Source organism: Solanum tuberosum, unplaced genomic scaffold (genome assembly GCF_000226075.1).
Source record: "Solanum tuberosum cultivar DM 1-3 516 R44 unplaced genomic scaffold, SolTub_3.0 scf01060, whole genome shotgun sequence".
Taxonomy (NCBI): Eukaryota; Viridiplantae; Streptophyta; class Magnoliopsida; order Solanales; family Solanaceae; genus Solanum; species Solanum tuberosum.
In genome coordinates this window covers 11,098-29,800 of record NW_006239938.1, presented here as the reverse complement: position 1 = coordinate 29,800, position 18,703 = coordinate 11,098, and the positions used below count along the sequence as shown (strand labels likewise).

The 18,703-nt window shown below is 34.7% G+C and overlaps 1 protein-coding gene across 1 annotated transcript; it reads right to left on the bottom strand.

Annotated features, from left to right (window-relative positions):
- Positions 1–13,818: 13,818 nt before the first annotated feature.
- LOC102586940 (uncharacterized) lies at positions 13,819–18,408 on the bottom strand. Its single transcript, XM_006367817.2, has 8 exons — positions 18,138–18,408; positions 17,006–17,229; positions 16,807–16,871; positions 15,503–15,724; positions 15,287–15,413; positions 14,443–14,765; positions 14,217–14,361; positions 13,819–14,121 (listed from the first exon to the last, which is right to left on the bottom strand). The coding sequence occupies exons 1-8, from the start codon at positions 18,406–18,408 to the stop codon at positions 13,882–13,884; spliced, it is 1,617 nt and encodes a 538-aa protein (XP_006367879.1). The 3' UTR covers positions 13,819–13,881.
- Between the last annotated feature and the right edge of the window lie 295 nt (positions 18,409–18,703).

Below are 18,703 nucleotides of genomic sequence, written 5' to 3'. Positions count from 1 at the left end.
CAACCTCTCAAACAATTAGGCATAGGGCTCGACAAATAGTGTGTAAGCGCGAGCATTTCTTGCTTCGAGATTTGGACGTGGTCTCGATGCATATGTTGGTTTATTTTGGTGGATTGGTACTTTGACAGTGAGATATGGTCTGGTGGATTTTGGTATGATAGTGCTCGGGGTGGATTATAGTGTGGTTGGGTATTATATACTGGGTATGGGATGTAAGAAGTATGTGCAACAATTTGGGGATTGTTTGGGTATCGATGGGATTGTCCTCCTTGTTAGTAAGTGATAGTTGAAACATCCTCCCTCTTCTTCTTGATGCTGTTAATGGAACCCGATTACATGGCCTACTTGCAGCTTGCAATACGACTATAGACTGAATCTTCCCAGATTTAACACCCCCTCTATGAAGTTTCCCATCTTGATCAATTCTGCAAACTTCTGGCCCATCATTGACATCATCTTGTCAAAGTAGATGCCTTCTTGAGCTCGAATAAAGTACTTTGAGAGCTCACTCTCATCTAGTGGTGGTTGCACCTTTGTGACTTCAGTTCTCCAACGTCGTGCGTACTCTTGGAAATTCTCAGATGGCTTCTTCTATATGTTGGCCAATGAAAATCTGTCGACTGTAATTTCAGTATTGAATCTGAAATGAGTTATAAAATCTTTAGCCATTTCCTGCCAGTCACACCATTTTCGAGGGTCCTGGCACGTATACCAGGTCAATGCTTCTTTAGATAGACTCTGGATGAACAACTTCATCCCCGGCTTCTCATTTCTCCCTACACCGACTAACTTGTCATAATATGCCCTTAAATGTGCGTGAAGGTCACCATTTCCATCAAACATGTCAAACTTCGGTGGTTTGTACCCTACCGGCATGTCAATGTCTGGATGGATGCACAAGTCATTAGAATCCAGGCTCTTTGTTCCTCTAGTGACTTGTAAGCTTTTCAATGACTTTCTCAGACCATGAAGTTGGACATTAATCGATGCATCCTCTTTCAACCGAGCATCTTTCTCCATTTCTACATATTGATCGACCTCGTACGAGACATTAATCACAGTTGGCGCTGTGAAGGTAGGAGCTACAGCGGTATATACAGGTGGAACATGTGGCTTATAGGGAGTGGTGACATGTGCCCCAAGTATCTGTTGCATTGTAGGCATGGTAGGGTCGCAATTAAAGAGGTCAGGAATGGTTCTGACTGCGGTTGGAGAAGCCGATGGAACTCGACCATGAGCGGGAGCGTGTTGAGTTAGTTCTGGCTGATTTGGTAAGTCAGCAAAAGGCAAGTCGGGCTTTGGGAAGTAGATAGGTGTCTTCAAAGTTGGGAAAGTGGAAGCCGACAGTTTGGCCATGTCTCGAACTTGGTGTAATTCTTCCCTCAAGATCTCGAGTTCTTGCTCCATGTGAGCCATTTTCTCTTCATTTTGGATGTCTATTACATTTTGAGAACCTTCGGGGTTCTCAATAGGTATCATTATGTTCGCAGCAGCGTTGAACTCGTCTTTGTCAGCCATCTTTCATTTTGATCGAAGGTTGTATCGTGAGTCAGCCAATTAGCAAGTCGGCACAAATCAACGTAATTTTGGGAATAAATGATGAAAAAAAATAAAGAAAAAGGGAAACTATGTTTGTTTGGGAGATATTGAATAATGTAACAAATATGTAAGTATAACACATATATACACTAATTTAGTGACATTCAAATCGCGTCCTAATATAGAACCTCATTTTGCCTGAGGTGGTCCTATGTTACAATTAGTTTGATAATGAATAATCCATTTAAACACATTTTAGATTTAGAGTAAACATAACTTCATTGATCAAGGCAATCTGGCTATTACACTAATGTAGGCGGTCAGAAGCCTAAGAAATGAATGTACAGGGGTGGCCATAAGGCATACAAGAGGGCTAGGCCATACGGCACTTTAAAGAGCTTATGAGAGAGTTCGAAGAAAACAAACAATCTACGGCTAGGTTAGGGCATCGTCATTGTCATCGTCCATATCATAATATGTCCCTAGGTGGTACTCTGGGGATTCGTCGACCTTCCATTCCAGTGGTTTGAATCTTCCCTTTCATCGAACCCTATGGAACCATATTCTGAGTGAGCGTTTCTGCTATTGGAACCGGTTCATTCTCCATATGCATCACGCCTCCATCTCTGGGGTCATACAAGTTAGGGTCATGCTCTGAATATTTTTCTGAATCCTCTTCCATCTCCTCAGTTGGCTCTCTAGGATCCTCTTTTGGGTCTTCCTCCATCTCTTCCTTTGGTTTATCATCAACTGCATGTATGAGATGGTCGACAAACCATGGGGTCACATGATGATACATGGTTGTGGTGATGGGCATGAGGTTCAATAGCTCAATGCCAATTTGATTTGATCTTGGGTGAATGTGAACCCCAAGATCCTGTCACAACTCGGCCTTGTGAGAATTCCTCCCATCATAAACCAAGTATAATATTCTGGGGTAAACCACGACTCAACCCCCATGCCTAAGTCAAGAATGTCATACCATTCTTGTACCAAAGCAGTGATCATTTCGGTTGGGATTCTTCCTTCATAATCAACCTCTATTAGTGCCATATTTGACCATGAAGGAACGCCTTGGGTAATTCCAAACGGCCGGAGGACTCTTAAAGGTGTGTAAGGCTGGAAGCCTTCCAACCCAATCAACTCAATGAAACAGACGTGGGGTGTTATCAATAGAGCTCGGCCATGGACCCATGGTAGTCGCCACTGAATATGGTTCCCTTTGAGGTGGGTCAGGAAAAAGTGCCAACCATCTTCATTATTTGGGGCATCCCACATGCTCAATCTCATCGCATGTCTTCTGATTTTGTTATGTACGTCTGCTTCAATGCCATTTTCTGCTTGTGTTTAGTAGAAGTGTTCCAACACCCATATCTGTAGCAACAGGTTACTGCCCCTAAAGTGATCATATCCTCTAGAGCAGAGGGATAGTGATCGAAATATTTCTGCCAAGATTATGGGTACGATGGTCACTCTAACATGTCCTCTAAACATGTAAATGACCATAGGCAGTTGGTTGATATTGACACAATCTCTTTTCTTTGGGAAGATCATAATACCCAAAAAGGCCATCACAAAAACAATAGTTGTGTGCCTCTCCCAATCAACCCTGGAGATGAAGAATTCTTGTTGGAACCTATCATAACTCTCTCAACAATCGAACCTTTTAAACAGATAATCCAACTTGACCTATCCCTCATCAACTCTTCGCAAACCTGGACTTACTCTCAACCACAAAGACTGAAGAAAACCAATTCCCGACATAGTGCGCAGGGCCAAGGGTTCTCTGCCAGCCAATGGCAAATCAAGAATTTGACTTATCTCCTCCAGTGTTGGTGTGATTTCAAAATCTGTTAACTGGAAAGTCACTGTAGCTGGTTGTCAGAATTCAATCATTAGAGTAATGAGTGACTTGTTTGCCTCCACAGTTAGTAAATCAATTAATGTCCCCAGGTGTGGCATAATATCATTTCCGTATGCCACTCGGATGTTTTCCCACCAATCTTTCAAAGTTCGGGGGGACCTCAGTCATCATCCTGATATTAGGGAGGTTTTTGGTTGATTTGCATCTGAAAGAAAGGTAAAGAGTATGATGAGTTTATTTTCTCCAAATCCGTAAAGTGTTTTAGCTTGGATCATTCATATCAATTTCACACAAAATGTATGTCGTCGAGTTTTAAAGAAGAAACTCATTGACATTTGGGTGATTTCCTAAACGCAACGACAATACCTTATATTGTCTTACCTAAGGATATGCAACATGACCTATTTCTAGAGTAGGATTTTTTCCTAGATGATTGAGAGTGGACTAAATAATTACGAGAAGGCGCACTATCTTAATTACACCAACTCTGAAACTAAGGAATCCAAAGAGAGTTTCGGAGGAGTGCAGAACACCCCTCGCATGTTTAGTGTGTGTTTGTGTATGGCCAAAAACTCGATAGCAAGTGCAAATGACAGTGTGAGGAAAGCAGTAATAGATAGTGTTTCAAAAATAAATAAGGAACACAAGTTTGGATTTGACTTACGACCTTTCAATCAAAGCTATACATCATTTCAGCAAAGCAAATAATAAGCTGAAAATAAACAAGTAATCAAAAATGTTATGTCTAAATTGAGTTTTCTACGGTTAAAACCTAAGTAAGTACATGGGTTTTCCCCAGCAGAGTCTCCAAGCAGTCGCACCCCTATTTCGAACTAGCCAAAACAGTTCACAACGTAATATGGCTGCCACTCTGTTTTTTGAAAATTGTTTGTTTTAGAGACACCACCTAATTTTAATGAAGAAAACCATTTTTATATGTAAATGTAAACTCTGTTTTGATTTGCGAAACCAGTGAGATTCTGAGTAAGGGTTTTGGTTAGTCGAGGGAAAGTTATTAAGCATCTCTCAGAGCCTATCCGAAGATAGTCCTTAAACTCAATTTAGGAAAAATAAGTAGGAAGATTTATTCAATTTATTTGCTTTAAAATTTATGATAAGTAAATTTCATTAATTTAAGAAAAAGAGTAAAATACAAGGTATGACATGTATACATCTATAAATAAGTAAATAAATAAATGCACTTAAAATGTGCAACACTTTTATATGCTAAAAAATATAGATGTGTCTTATGTAAATTTATCAAAGATATATAAATGTTGAGTTTAAAGTATATTAAAAATTGTTGTTTTATTTATATATATAATTAAGATGCAAAGGAAAATAAAATGAGATAATAGCCGAGTATAAATATGTAGTAGTATGTGTAAAATATGTTTTTTGAATGAAAATATATAAGATGGAGTTTCCTAGAAATAAACAATTAAAGTAAATAAGAATGACACTAAATATTAAAATATTATATAAAGTTTGTGATCTTAGCTAGATTTATTATAAAGTATAATATATACATGTATGTTGTTTAAAAATATATGTGTTATTATTTTATTTACATGTAGGGTCAAATTGACGATAAATTAGATGTAGTAAAATAATATGTATATTTAAGTGTAGGGATTTATAACTTATAAAAAATAAATAAATAACATTCGTAAAAGGGATAGTAGATAAAAATAATAGTATAAAGTATAACAAAATAATAGGTCATGTGTAGAAAAACTAAATATAAAAATATAGAATTTATACCTTTATGTGCATAACATATATATGTATGTACCTTGTATTTTGAACATTTTGGCATATCTAAAATCTTGTGTAGAGCAGCAAACAAGAACTTTGGCGTCAAAAGATTTCAACTTCGAACTTTCTCGAACTCGATTTTATGACCGAAAACAAAAGGACTAGAGAAGATGAGATAAATATTTTTTGAACTCTAAAAGCTTTTGTTACGTTTGCCTTGGTGATTCTCTCTTTGTTCTTGTCCCGTTTTTTGGATGATCTTGGTCGATTCTTGGATGAGAACCAAAGGTCTCCTTTTATGGCTGAATTAGAACTTCCACTTGGCCTAAGAATTCAAATTTTGAATTCTAGGGAAGCCAAATCTGAGGAAGAATAGAAAAATAATGATGAAGAGGGTAGGAAATCTCTCAAAGAATCGACCTTTCAGGTCGATTTGAAAGGGTTGAGTGATTGATGGAGCAATGAACCGCCAAAAATTGACATTTTCGGTGGTTCAGAGCCATTTTTCTAACGGACGTGATGGAAGAGCACGTGGGGTGGCCATGGCGGAGATGGGAGAAGAGCCTGGTGTGTTTGTGGATAAGACGTTCTGGGGAATGAGAAGCGTGGTCTGGAAAAGGTGAAGAGATGTGTTTCTTGGAGAGACGAGTATAGGGTGGCGTAGGAGTCTATTAAAGTCTTAATTAATTTCGGCCGCACGAATTGGCTGAATTAGAATGACTTGAATTGCTAAATTTTGCTCAAATTAAGTCCATTTAAATTATATCATCTTCTTTATTAAATAGCCATAATTTATTAAATTAAAAATAATTATTTTTCAAGACTAGCTTATTTGATAAAATTAGTCATTCTAAAAATAAAATTAAATAAATTAGTAACTCATTAATTAATTAAGCTTTCCTAATTCTGAAAAAATGTCGAATAATGTTTATTGTAACAATATAAATTATATTGAATTAGAAAAATTGAGTTAACCCTTAAGAACAATAGTTATTTGACGTAAAATTTAAAAAATGAGGAAGTAAGTAGTAATATTTATATAATATAAAATAATATTTATGAAATAAATTTATCAAAATAAAATAAATAATTAAAAATATTTTCTTATTCCTACAAAAATTTCATAACACATATATATTTTATTATTATTATTGTTGTTGTTGTTGTTGTTGTTATTATTATTATTATTATTATTATCAAAACTTTAGTTAAATAAATGTGGACAGCCAAAATTGGGTGTCAACAACTTGACCCTTTCTTTGTCAATGAAGGAGAGTAGAGAAGACGTGGACAAAGAAATATTGACACGATCCAATTTAGGCGACCACCAAAATATACTTTGAGCAACAACTCGGCAAGAAATGTTATGGAGTTATGGCCGCACTCTGGCTTCGGAGTTGCCTACATATCTCAGGTATCATGAGAAATCAAGCCATATGTAGTTCGAGAGTGTAGGAGCATAGAAAATTTTGATTAAAATTTTCCCCAGTATCGAATTATTATAATACTGAGATCTTTTGATGGCGAGGTACGAAGAAAATATCAAGAATAGAGGGATGGGACATAGTTCTAAAGAAACTTGAATGAGAAATGCTTAGTAGCAATTTTTACTAAAGACTTATGGCAAATAAATGAATTTTCAAAAGGATGCCCTAGTGTCGAGTTATAATGAACTGAGACATTAAAGAGTTATAAGTAAGATTTAAATCTGAACTTCTGAAAATCGAGTCGAGTTGAGTTGAGTTTTGAAAGTGAATCCTTAACGTAGCTAGCAATGCTTGACATTGCACTAACTTGCCCTAGTTTTTTGCTTAGAGGGAGTTCCTCGTTGTAATGTGTTGTCCTGGAAAACATGTAAAAGGGTGAAAAGTACCTGTTGCGATTTAAAAAATTATAAATTGAAATAGTAATGTAAGGAGTAGAGTGTAGATGTTCAAACGATCGTTGATGTCTGCTTTTTTTGTGTCGTGAATCTGATGTAGGTAAAGTAACTTGTAATGTAGAGGCCTCCGACTAACGAACCTATTGTAATATAAAAGCCTGCATCTAGCTGTGTAAAGCCTCCGGCTGGCGAAGCTATTGTAATGTAAAAGCCTATATCCTACTGTGTAAAACTTGTAATGTAGACCTCCGATTGGCGGGGTTGATCTAATGTAAAAGTCATGCATCTGGTTGTGTAAAGCTTGTAATGTAATGCCTCCGACTGGTGGGGCTATTGTAATGTAAAAGCATGTATCCGGCTATGTAAAACTTGTAATGTAGACCTCCGCCTGGCGGGGCCGTTGTAATGTAAAAGCATGTATCTGTCTATGTAAAGCTTGTAATGTAAAGCCTCTGATTGGCGGAGTTCGATTGATGTTTTCTATGTACGGCCTCCGATTAGCGGAGTTTGACAATGTTTGCTATGTACAATCTCCAATTGGTGGAGTTTAGCTGATTTTTGCTATGTACGTCCTCCGATTAGTGGAGTTTGAGTGACATTTTCTACGTACAACCCCAGACTTGTGAAGTTTGACGCTATTAGGCGGTGGTCTCCGATTGGCGGAGTTATTGATGAGGTTAGATTACAACCTCCAGTTGGTGGAGTTATTTTGACAGAAAGCTAACTATCCAATTTCCTATGAAGGCCCTCTTTTTCTTCGGTATTTGATCCGGATCTTGAGCGTACCTGCAAAAAAATTAAATGAAATATTCTTAGACATAAGATGCAAGTTGAAGTACTTCCGGGAAATAAAGTAGGGAAAGAGTATTTTGGCTCATGATTGTGAGAAGTCGAATGGCGTGTCTGGTCATGCCCCAAGGCTTGATGTTATCTTTCTTGATTCATGTGTTCCTGCACTCAAAGAAAAATTTTAGTTTGGGAGGGGGTGTTGATTTGTATCGACTCGTGGACTGAAGCCTTGTCACTGGAATCCTTCGGCACCTTCTTTGTCCCACACATAGTTCCTTAACCTAGAGATTTGGCCGGTGGAAGAGTAGAAAAATCTTTTGAAAAGAATTAGCTTGTTTTTCTAGCAAATAAGTATATTACGTATATATTAGGTGTGTGTGTGTATTATATATATAGTAATTCTCCAGCACTTTTTAGATTATGACATGTTTCGAAGTCCATCGAGCTTTCCATTTTGTTGACTATATCCAACATAGTCTTCTACCTACAGCTTATAGAAGTGTTACGCCTCATAGGTCAAATCGTCAACGCTCAGAAAATCAATGATGGCGCAACATTTCAGTGCCAACTGCTCCAAACCCATTTCCTACAAAATCCAAGCAAAATACCATTACATCTACTAAAAATGCTTAAGACACTGGTAAAACTCCAAGTTTAAACCATCAAAAATACTGTTAATTTGTGGTACATCAATCTTTACACACACATTATTGTGTTCACCATAAGTTTGACTTAGTGAAAATTGTGTAAATTATTGTCCATGAGGAGCAACTTCTTATTTAATATTCCTTCAGTTAAGTCTTGCCACACATACACACAAATTATTGTGTTCACCATAAGTTTGACTTAGGGAAAATTGTGTAAATTGTTGTCTATGAGGCGCAACTTGTTATTTAATATTCCTTCAATTAAATCTTGCCTCTAAGGCAAGAGTTATAAAGAATCTCATAAATCAAGACACGATGTGGTAGTGTCAAATTTTATCCATAGGGAGTAACTTGTTATTTTGTAGTTCTTGATCTAAGTCTTGCCTCTAAAGAAAGAGTCATAGGACATGTCATAAGTTAGACATAATGAAATAGGTTAAATTATAGCCCATGAGGCATATGTTATTCTTTTTAACCCTTGAGCTATGTTTTACCTCTAAGGAAAAGGTTATTGTGTTCCCCATAAGTTAGACTTAGTAAAAATGCGAAATGGTCTGATGAACCCTTGTACTTGTATGAGTTTGTATTCTGAACGCTTCTAATTGACTCTTTGTCAACTGGACCCTTAAACTCAATGAAACTCAATATTTTAAGCACTTCTAACCATTGACCAAGCTTATATGGCAATTCAATTATTGAGTTGGCACCAACACGTGCTTTCACGCGTAGAAGGAGCGTGAACTCCAAATTTAGACTAAAAAATGTTTTTTTAAGAAAATGACCAAAACAAAAGAAAATTTAAAAAAAAATCACTTCTTTCTTCTTTCCCTGAGCACCCACCCCATTTCTCTTTCTCTCTCTAATTAACATTACCTTCTTCCCATCCAACCCCCATTTCTTTTTTTACTCCCCTTCCCAGCCATCTCCAAGTTCTCTTTTCTTTCCTTTTTTCATATTTTATTTCTTCCTAGAGAAACAAAAATGTGTTGTTATGGTAGATTTGTTTATCTTTCCTTCTTTTTTTTTCTGAGTTATTTACAATCCATAAGGTGACAAAGATTCAATAGCCTTGAAGGATGAAAAGTGATTATTGAATGTCTTTCTGAAATTAGGTGAAATGTGTTATGTAAAATTGCATACAAATATTGTGATTTATTGTGATATTTTAATGGTGATTTATTGGCATTAATGGAGAAAAGAAATTTATGGTGGTTCAAATGGATGATGTAAACGTTGGTAAAAAAATACTATTAGAGTTACGAATGTTAGAAACTTCGAGAAAAATTGAATTATATTTTTTAAGAACTTGAAGAGTCAGGTTACAACTATAGACAATGGCCTTGAAGAAGAAAAAAAAGGTTAATGGAGATGGTGTTAATGGTGGTTGTGGGTTGAGGGAGGTGGAGGAGAGGTGAGAGAAATAACTATTTTATTTTATTTTATTTTTATAGATAGAAAATTTATTATTTTTGTCTTTTATGGAATAACATTTTTGGTTAATAATTTAAAAATATTTATGAAATAATTATGACATGACATTATTATATCTGATGTGGATATGACATGTCATTTATGTAAGAGAGAGTGAGCTACACACATGGTTGGAGGGATTTAAAAGTCTCATTTTAATTGAATTTAATGATTCAGCTGACAATGGGTCAAGTCGAAGGATTCAGAATACAACCTCATACAAGTACAAGGATCCATCAGACCATTTCGCATAGTAAAAGTAGTGTCAAATGTTGCTCATGAGGCGTAACTTATTTTTTGAAGTCATTGGGCTAAGCGTTGACTCTAAGTAAAGATTTATAGAAAATCTAATAAATCAAGATATATTAAATTTAAAATAGTTAATATGAATTTTTTTTTATCTTAAACCTTGAAACTTGAAGCTAAAGATAACTTTTATTCAAAAATACAAAATGTATAAAAAAAATTGATTTTATAATTGAAAAAAGAAAGAAAGAAAAAAATAGAAGGAAAGGAAAAGGCATAACAAAAAAAGAAACTAAGAAAGAAAAGGAAGGAAACGAAAAAGAAAAAACGTAAGAAAAAAGACAGAAATGAATGAGGGGGGGGGGGGGGGGGGGAAATAGGGGGTGGAGAAGAAATATAACTTTTAGTTTCATTTAGTCATCAAAAAAAAAGCTTCCTCTATTTTGATACATAATTTGGAGGATAATTTTGTTTAAGAAACTTTCATTAAATGAAGAGAAAATGGCCAAATGAGCCCTCAATTTATTACCCAATTTTTAACTACACATTTTTACTTCACGGGAGTCCTATTACCCCCCTGAACTATTTAAAATTGAAATTATTACCTCCCTAAATGCTTATGTGATAAAGTGAGTGTATTTCACTCTCTCATAGAGAGTGAAAATCAAAAATAAATATTAAAACTTTATTTTTAATATTTTTTTCATTTTTATTTTTTTCTTTATTTATTTTTATCTCATATATTTTCTTCTTCTTCTTAGCAACTTAGTAGAGCATCCATGGTAATCATCAAATTTCATCATCACGATCTGGAAACACCACCATTACAATATCTATTAACACACCATAATTCCTAGATAGAAATCTCTTTCCTACTTTCCACATCAATAAAAAATTATTAAGTAAATTACTTTACCCCTATTTTCAAAATCAACTATGAGCCATTAAAACACCATTGAAATATCATTTTGAAGCTATTATAACAACTTTTTCAGCTAACAAAATTCGTTCAAACGACTCAATAATGTTGGGAATCTCTTAAAAAATTCTCAAAATATCCTCATCGAAAAAGATTTTGACCGACAATTTATTTTTTAGGTCATTACTCTTATTGAAGCCCTGCTCTTGCAAAAATGAAGCGGAGGGCTGTCATTCCTCTAATTACCACCATAAATTTTTTCGAAATCCACCAACACCAATATATACCTCCTCTCAAATAGATCTTTCTTGTCATAGATGTAGCCCTAACCTAGTACCAATTAGTGTCATATGAAGCAAGCTCTATTTTTCCAATTTTGATGAGTGGCTTATGCTTTATAAATACGTGAGATTTATAAAGCTTATTAACTTATAAATGCTTTCCAGTAGGTCCGCTCCTCTAACTTGTCGGAGCTCTTGAGATGAGCGGCTTCACATTTCTCACTGACTTCATTTTTTTGCTTCTCTAACTTTCTACGTGTGGCTCTATGGTAAGATGGAATTGAAGGATAGAAGAGGAAGAACAAGCAGAGAAATAAAAGGAAAAAGAAAAAAAGAATAACAAAATAAAATAATCAGTCAAAAAAGCAAGAAAATAAAAAAATAAAAAATTGCACGTGTCAAACGCGTGGATTTCACTTATCAACATAAATGTGATTGTGACTTTTTAGGGAGGTAATAACTTAAATTTAAATAATGCTGGGGTAATAGGACCCCCATAAAGTATAAGTGTGTAGTTGAAAATCTGGTAATAAGTTGGGGGCTCATTTGACCATATGAGAGTCATTTGTGAACTTAACCCAATTTTGAGAGTCAATCAAAGTTTTTATAAAAAATAATTTAAGTTGTTAATTATTGTGATTTATATTTTTTTTAAATTTATGTATAAAGATGGAATTTGGAAAGTCAACCAAACAAAAGGTTTTAAATATTTAAGTTTAATTATTGTGATTTATAATAATTTTAACTTTCACATAATATATGTTACTACATTTGCCCTAATTTATACAGTGTATATGAATTTCGGAGGGTCAACCAAAATTTTTATTTATTTATATCTATATATTTTAAATTATTAATTATTGTAATTTATAATATTTTTTACGGAATTTTTAAATATATAATATTTTTTTTTAAAAAAGCATAAAATGGTAAATATGAAACATGACCATTAACTTGACTTCAACAGACAACTATGTCTTCCAACTTTGAGTGTGCACAAGTAGACATTTAAACTTGCATAAAATTGAACAAGCCCCTAGACACATATGTCTTATATGACATAATACATGTAGGACGCTACGTATGACACAATATTATCATGTAGGGTATCATGTAGGACAATTAATGTATCTATTTGTTCAATTTTATACAAGTTTAAGTGTCAACTTGTGCACACCCAAAGTTAAAGGTCATAGTTATCTGTTGGCGTGAAGTTACGAGTCATGTTTATGTATTATGACATTGTCATTGTCATATATGTATGTTTGAAATGATCGCTGAGGTCCACCAATTAGGAAGAATACATCAAAGATATAGAACCCATTTTGTCCATAAAAGAAAGTACACAAAATATGACATTGAGTACAACCAATTGAAGCATTACCCCTCGTTTAATCCCTTTAACTTTATCCTTTCAACATATACCATATGCCTCTTCTTTTCATTCAATTGGTTGTTTATTGGAGGAGTATTCAAAGTTCACAAAAATTCAATTATAATTTTACTATGTCAATTTTTTATATAATAAATTTATATATTAAAAAGTGATTTTAATATAACAAAGAATTTAACTCGGTTAAAGCATTATTATTACAACTTAACAATATGTATGCTACATTGTGATTTTGTATAACACATTATTCTAGACATTCTTTGTAAAAAAAAAAAAAGTACGGCCAAACACAATTTCACTCTAAAAATAAAATGGAAAATATCAGAGCCAAACATGATTTCACTTTCAAAATTTCTAATAAAATGAAAAATATTGGGAAAAGATTAGGATATTAAATGAGAATAATTAAAGCATAATTAGTTACTTTTCTTATTATTTTTCATAAAGTATTATGACATTTATAACTAAGCATAACTTAAATAAATTAAAAATATAAAATTAATATTATTGGGTCCATACTTAGCACGGAATAACTAGTTTAACAAAAAGTGAAAAAATTAATCTTTAATTCAATTTAATGCCAAGAAGCACACATGTTGTCATGTGTGCTTTAGGGTCTTATTCTAAGTAGAAATAGAATACGCCAACTATTAGAAACAATGTTATACCTAAAATAAAAACAAAGACAAATATTTCTAATCTACCTGAGGCACCTTTCATATTTATTATTTTTCAAAAAAAAATAAAAAGTTGCACCTTTCAAATTTTCAAACTACCATCAAAGGAACTAATGTAGTGGATGGAGCTGCTTCTCCCTTAATCAGGGGTCTCCAATTCGAGTTCTGGGTATGGAAAAATCCTTCATAGGGAGCGCTACTCCCAAATGGAGCCCTACTCGGTGTAATCCTAATTATCCGGACACCAGATGGAAAACCAAAAATCAGTAAAAAATTCAAACCTAATACAACTCTTTGAAATCAACTAAAAGCTACAAGGCTTCAAGACTACAAGCTAAGGAAGGGTTTTGAGGAGGCAAAACCAACTAGGGAAGGGATTTTAGCCTCCAAATCCCAAAATCATATTGATGATTGAGTCAGGATCTCATTCTTTCAACTTTTTGAATGGAATACTTGAGTTCTTTCTGAATATTCAACCTAGAAGGTGACATAACAATGTCTTTCCAAACCGAGCCAGATTGATAAGCTGGATGAGGGTTCTTGTAAAGTTCATAAATGGAATCAGCTCCTTCATTCAACCTCCCTACCATTTTCAGTACATTTATCTCATCAGGATCCACCAATAATGTCTTGTCTCTATCCTTCCATGCTATCAACTTTCAAAACATATATAGTACTTGTTGTTAGAGGAAAACAAAACATTAGTAGGCAATAGCAATGTAAGAAAACTTATTTGTTTGTATGTATGTACCTTAGGGGGGCCTTCCAAAGTATTAGTGGAATATAACCTTGCATTATCCACAAGCTGACAGTATGTGTTAAATGCATTAGCAAATCTCTTGTGTGATTTCAGTTGTGAGTTCACCCGAACAGCTCTTCTACACATGATAGCTCTCCTGTAAAGAAATGGAAACATGTTTAACGCGCGCTAAGAAGAAGAATAAATGTGTGTGACAATTAATCGTTAGAACATTTACCTTATCCCTCTAATGACAGCTAAATAAGCATCACAAACAACTCCAACCAATTCTATTCTATAAGGTCTTCTTTTTCTTGTACCATCAGTTTCCTGTTCTTCTTCATCAATCTGTTCCCAGTAGTTTTCAGTTACTCTGCCATCCACTTCCACTTTGTAACCAGTACCCATTCGGTAACGTCGCCGGTGAACATTTCTGGCCATGGTTATGGTCTGCACCACAAAGGGTATCCATGAGAGTGTCCCATCCATGATCACATCTCTTCCTTCATTCAGTGCTGTTACAAGTAAGGATGATGCTGCATCTGTTGATGACTGATGTACCTGCAACAAACTTTATCTATGCAATCACTTCCAAATTAGATTTTAAAAGGACAAGGTCACAAAGCATTGAAATTATATCTTTTGTCTAGACTGGGTTGATATAAGAGAATCTCTTCGGATCGACTAGTAGAATGTTTTACTAGCTGATTAGTGACGCCCATGATGGAAGGGAGAAGAGACAAGAAGGGCTAACAAGCTTCTAGATTGTCAAGCGTTTAAAGAAAGGGCACATAAGATATCCTAGGCAAATCCCACATAACAAAGGGAGAGGAAAGTGAAGTTCTATATAACACAACACAAGTACATGATACAAACGCTTCCAACTATATGTAGCATAATTTGAGCACAAATTTGCGAGTTCTGTTTGGCCATAACGAACGATATGTACCACGAGCTTGGGTTGTGATATGATTTGAGTACAAATGAAATGATTATCTTTCCCTATGCCAGGGTCAATAGAGGACAGAAATGCAACTCTTTATTTGTAACATTTTTCAAGGGATTGAGAAGCATATAATAACCAGTTCAGCAGTTTGAAGCATGTCATGGTGTCCCCTAGAGCTAAGAGCTTTGTAAATAACATCTGATTCTTTGAAAGCATCTGCTTCTATCACAACAACATTGGCTGCAGCTCCAATCCAAAATGGCCTGCGTGAAAATTTAGGTAGTCGATGCATTATAAGTATGTACAAGAACTGCATTGAAACCTCTACACTCACAAATAATGACTTTCTTACTCTTTGAGAATTTCCTTGAGCGCGGTGCTTTTCCCAGCCCCCATGCCACCTCCCATAAACAGGAGGACAGGGCTTCTATCTTTGTGAGCCATTGGAACCATCACATCCGTGCACTGTGAATCATCTGAAGAAACGAGTCCTATTGCTTTCATCTCCTCAACTAAGGTAGTAAGAACTCTTGCAACCTTCAGATTCTTTGTTACCCTTTCAAATCGCTGTTCCCTTTATTACACACAAAACCCAAGAATCAATAGTACCAGTCAGCAAAAGTCAAGAGAACACCATGATTTAATGAAATACATGTTCTGCTAATCTAGAGGTTTGAACTACTTACAGAGCAAAATTACACAAAAGCTTATGTAAGGATCTTATAACTACGAAAATCTGGAATATTATCTAAAAGCAGGACCAAACAACATATCTTGTCGTATCATTAATCACAAAGACCGTAATCTGAATAATAACAATAAAGTAGGTGCCATGGATGAAGCACCAAATGCATCTGAAACTTGTCTTAATGAATCAGCTTGGAAGTGACAGGAAATCATTGAGTTCGGAGTTCTAATATTGCATTACTGTATGTATCATGTAATAATAAGATTTGTCAATCAGATAGAAGTTACTCAATTGGTCGGGATACAAACTACAATATCTAATTGAATAACAAATATGTCAGGAAATGTGGAAGGGCTTGATGTAAGCATGCGCAGGAAAATGAAGAACCGGACTAGAAAAAAAGTTTACGAGAGCATTGACATGTTTAAGAATTCATAACTCACTTAAGTACTTTACAAATCAGAGAAATACTCTTACAATAAAGAGTAAAACAAGAGGTTGGAGATAATCAAAGCTACTATGGTAACATGGAGAACATTGAACAAAATTGTGATGGACAGTAATGGAAAACAACCATAATGGACAGAGGAAGAGTGCCAAAGGATGCAAATGAACTATAAAAGCTAGCTCTAGCCCTACCATTGTAAGATAGAGTGCACACATACTATACTCTGACCATGGGAAGGTAGAGAGGTTGTTTCCAGTACACCGTCAGTTCAAAGAATGATTAAAAAGAGACAGTAGCAACAAGATAATAAGATAACAGAGGCCAAAGGAACAACCGAGAGAAAGGAAAAGCAATACGCCCAACTACCTACCAACCCTCCACCCTAATTCTCAACCTCCACACCCTCCTATCGATGGTCATGTCCATTGTCAAACAATTGGATAAGCCCTAAACTTATGATGGCCAGCAAGTTCACTTGTGAATGAAAGAGCAAATCAGATATTAAGATATACAGTTATACCTTGTAGCAGCCATGACAATGTTTTGGAGCTTCTTTTTGGGCTCAAAATGATCAGCACTCAGTACCTGAAAGGATATCAAAATGTAAAAGAATAAGATTACAAGCTGATCAACTACAATACTAACTTAAAATTTTGTTTTCTTGGGGTTATAATTTCATAAGTAAGGATCCATTTGTTCTTAAAAGTTGAAAGATTTACCTGGCTCATCATGTAAGGAACATGACTCCAATGGAAAGCGAAGTAACTAAGGATGCATCTCTCAAACTCCTCAACAAGCTTTATAAAAAGCGAATCAGCATCTGGTTCATTAGAAAAGTAGTTGTACATATCTTCTTCACACCCTTCTGATTTTATTATGTACTCAGTAGCTAGCTTGCACAGATGGGGACATTGTCTCCTATCTGCAAATCCCATTTGTCTAGCTGCATTCATAAACATATATTTCGTTATATGACCATCTCATCTAAAAACTTATGCCCGCATTTTTAATTACTCTAGAGGTTTCATTTTATGTGACAAATACTAGGCTGGGCAAGGATGTCCAAAAGCACATTTAGAACTGGGGGTCGTTTGGTAGAGTGTATTAGAAGAAAAATGCATGTATTAGCTTTGTGTATTATACTAGTAGTACCTGATTTGGTACACTTTCTTAACCTTGCATTAGTTATACACTCTATTGTATATTGAGGTGTGTATTACTGATACATGGAAATCCACGATCATAGTAATGCAAGGGGTTTTAATGCTTGCAGTAGCATGGTTAAATATCCAATTGTCCCTCAAAACCTTTTTTATATCTTGTCCATCATATTTGTGGAGCATATCTTTATAAATAATTTTATTTAATGCAAGCATTACTAATATACACTATTTAGCATTATTCTTATACACCCTATCAAACGACCCGTTATAGTTTTAGACATATTTCTATAGGCATAAAATCATATCATTAATGATAAAGTGAAAACCGTAAAGTCAAAGAGTTTCCAAAAATAGAAAGATGTCATTCTTTTGAAATAAATAAAGAAAAGGAGTGGCAGATATAGAATATTGAGTTCTGCGAGCACTGTGTAAAAGCTTAAACTATCACTACCTCTCTACCTTCCCGATGTAATGGTAAAGTCTACATACATTCTACCATTCTCACACATTTCTTGTGTAATTTCACTGAGTATGTTGTTGTTGCGGCATAAAAACTTAAACTATCAGTAAAGGAGAGGTTTAATTACTTAATTATAACTACAGCAATATATGGGATCCTAACAATAACGATAAACAAAAATAAAATATAAAAAAATAAAACAGAATGGTACTTTAATTGAATAATTACCTACATAATGGGAAAAATTTTCAAACTTGAGGACCTGTCCAATACGAGAAAGTTCAATTCGAGAAATGATTTTCTGGTTTCGAATTTTCTTGAGGCGATAATAGACAGCGGCGGAAAGGATTAAACAAATCCAAGATGCTGAAAAGATCTGAATATAAATAGGCTTTATATTTACACAGTAATACGAAGGAGGATGGAATTCAGAATAACTATTCAAATGCCATGACGAAGGAGGAGGAGATGACGATGACGATGATGAAGAAGCAGACATATCAATTCCCATGCAAAATAAGGCTCAATTCACAATGCAGAAATGGCTTCACACCTAAACATTTAACCAAAATGACAAATGCAATTGCTTCTTCATCTTTTGATTTTTTGTAATCTGAATACGTGCTAAAATGATCTGATGTAGAGAATAATCAGCTCCATTTCTTTTTATTTATGTATTATCACTTTCTTGGGAAAAAAGTTACTAAATCATATATTTTTTATTTTTTTTTAATATATATATAAGAAAGTTAAAAATTTTATTACGGTTTTACCCCTACTATAAATTAAAATGT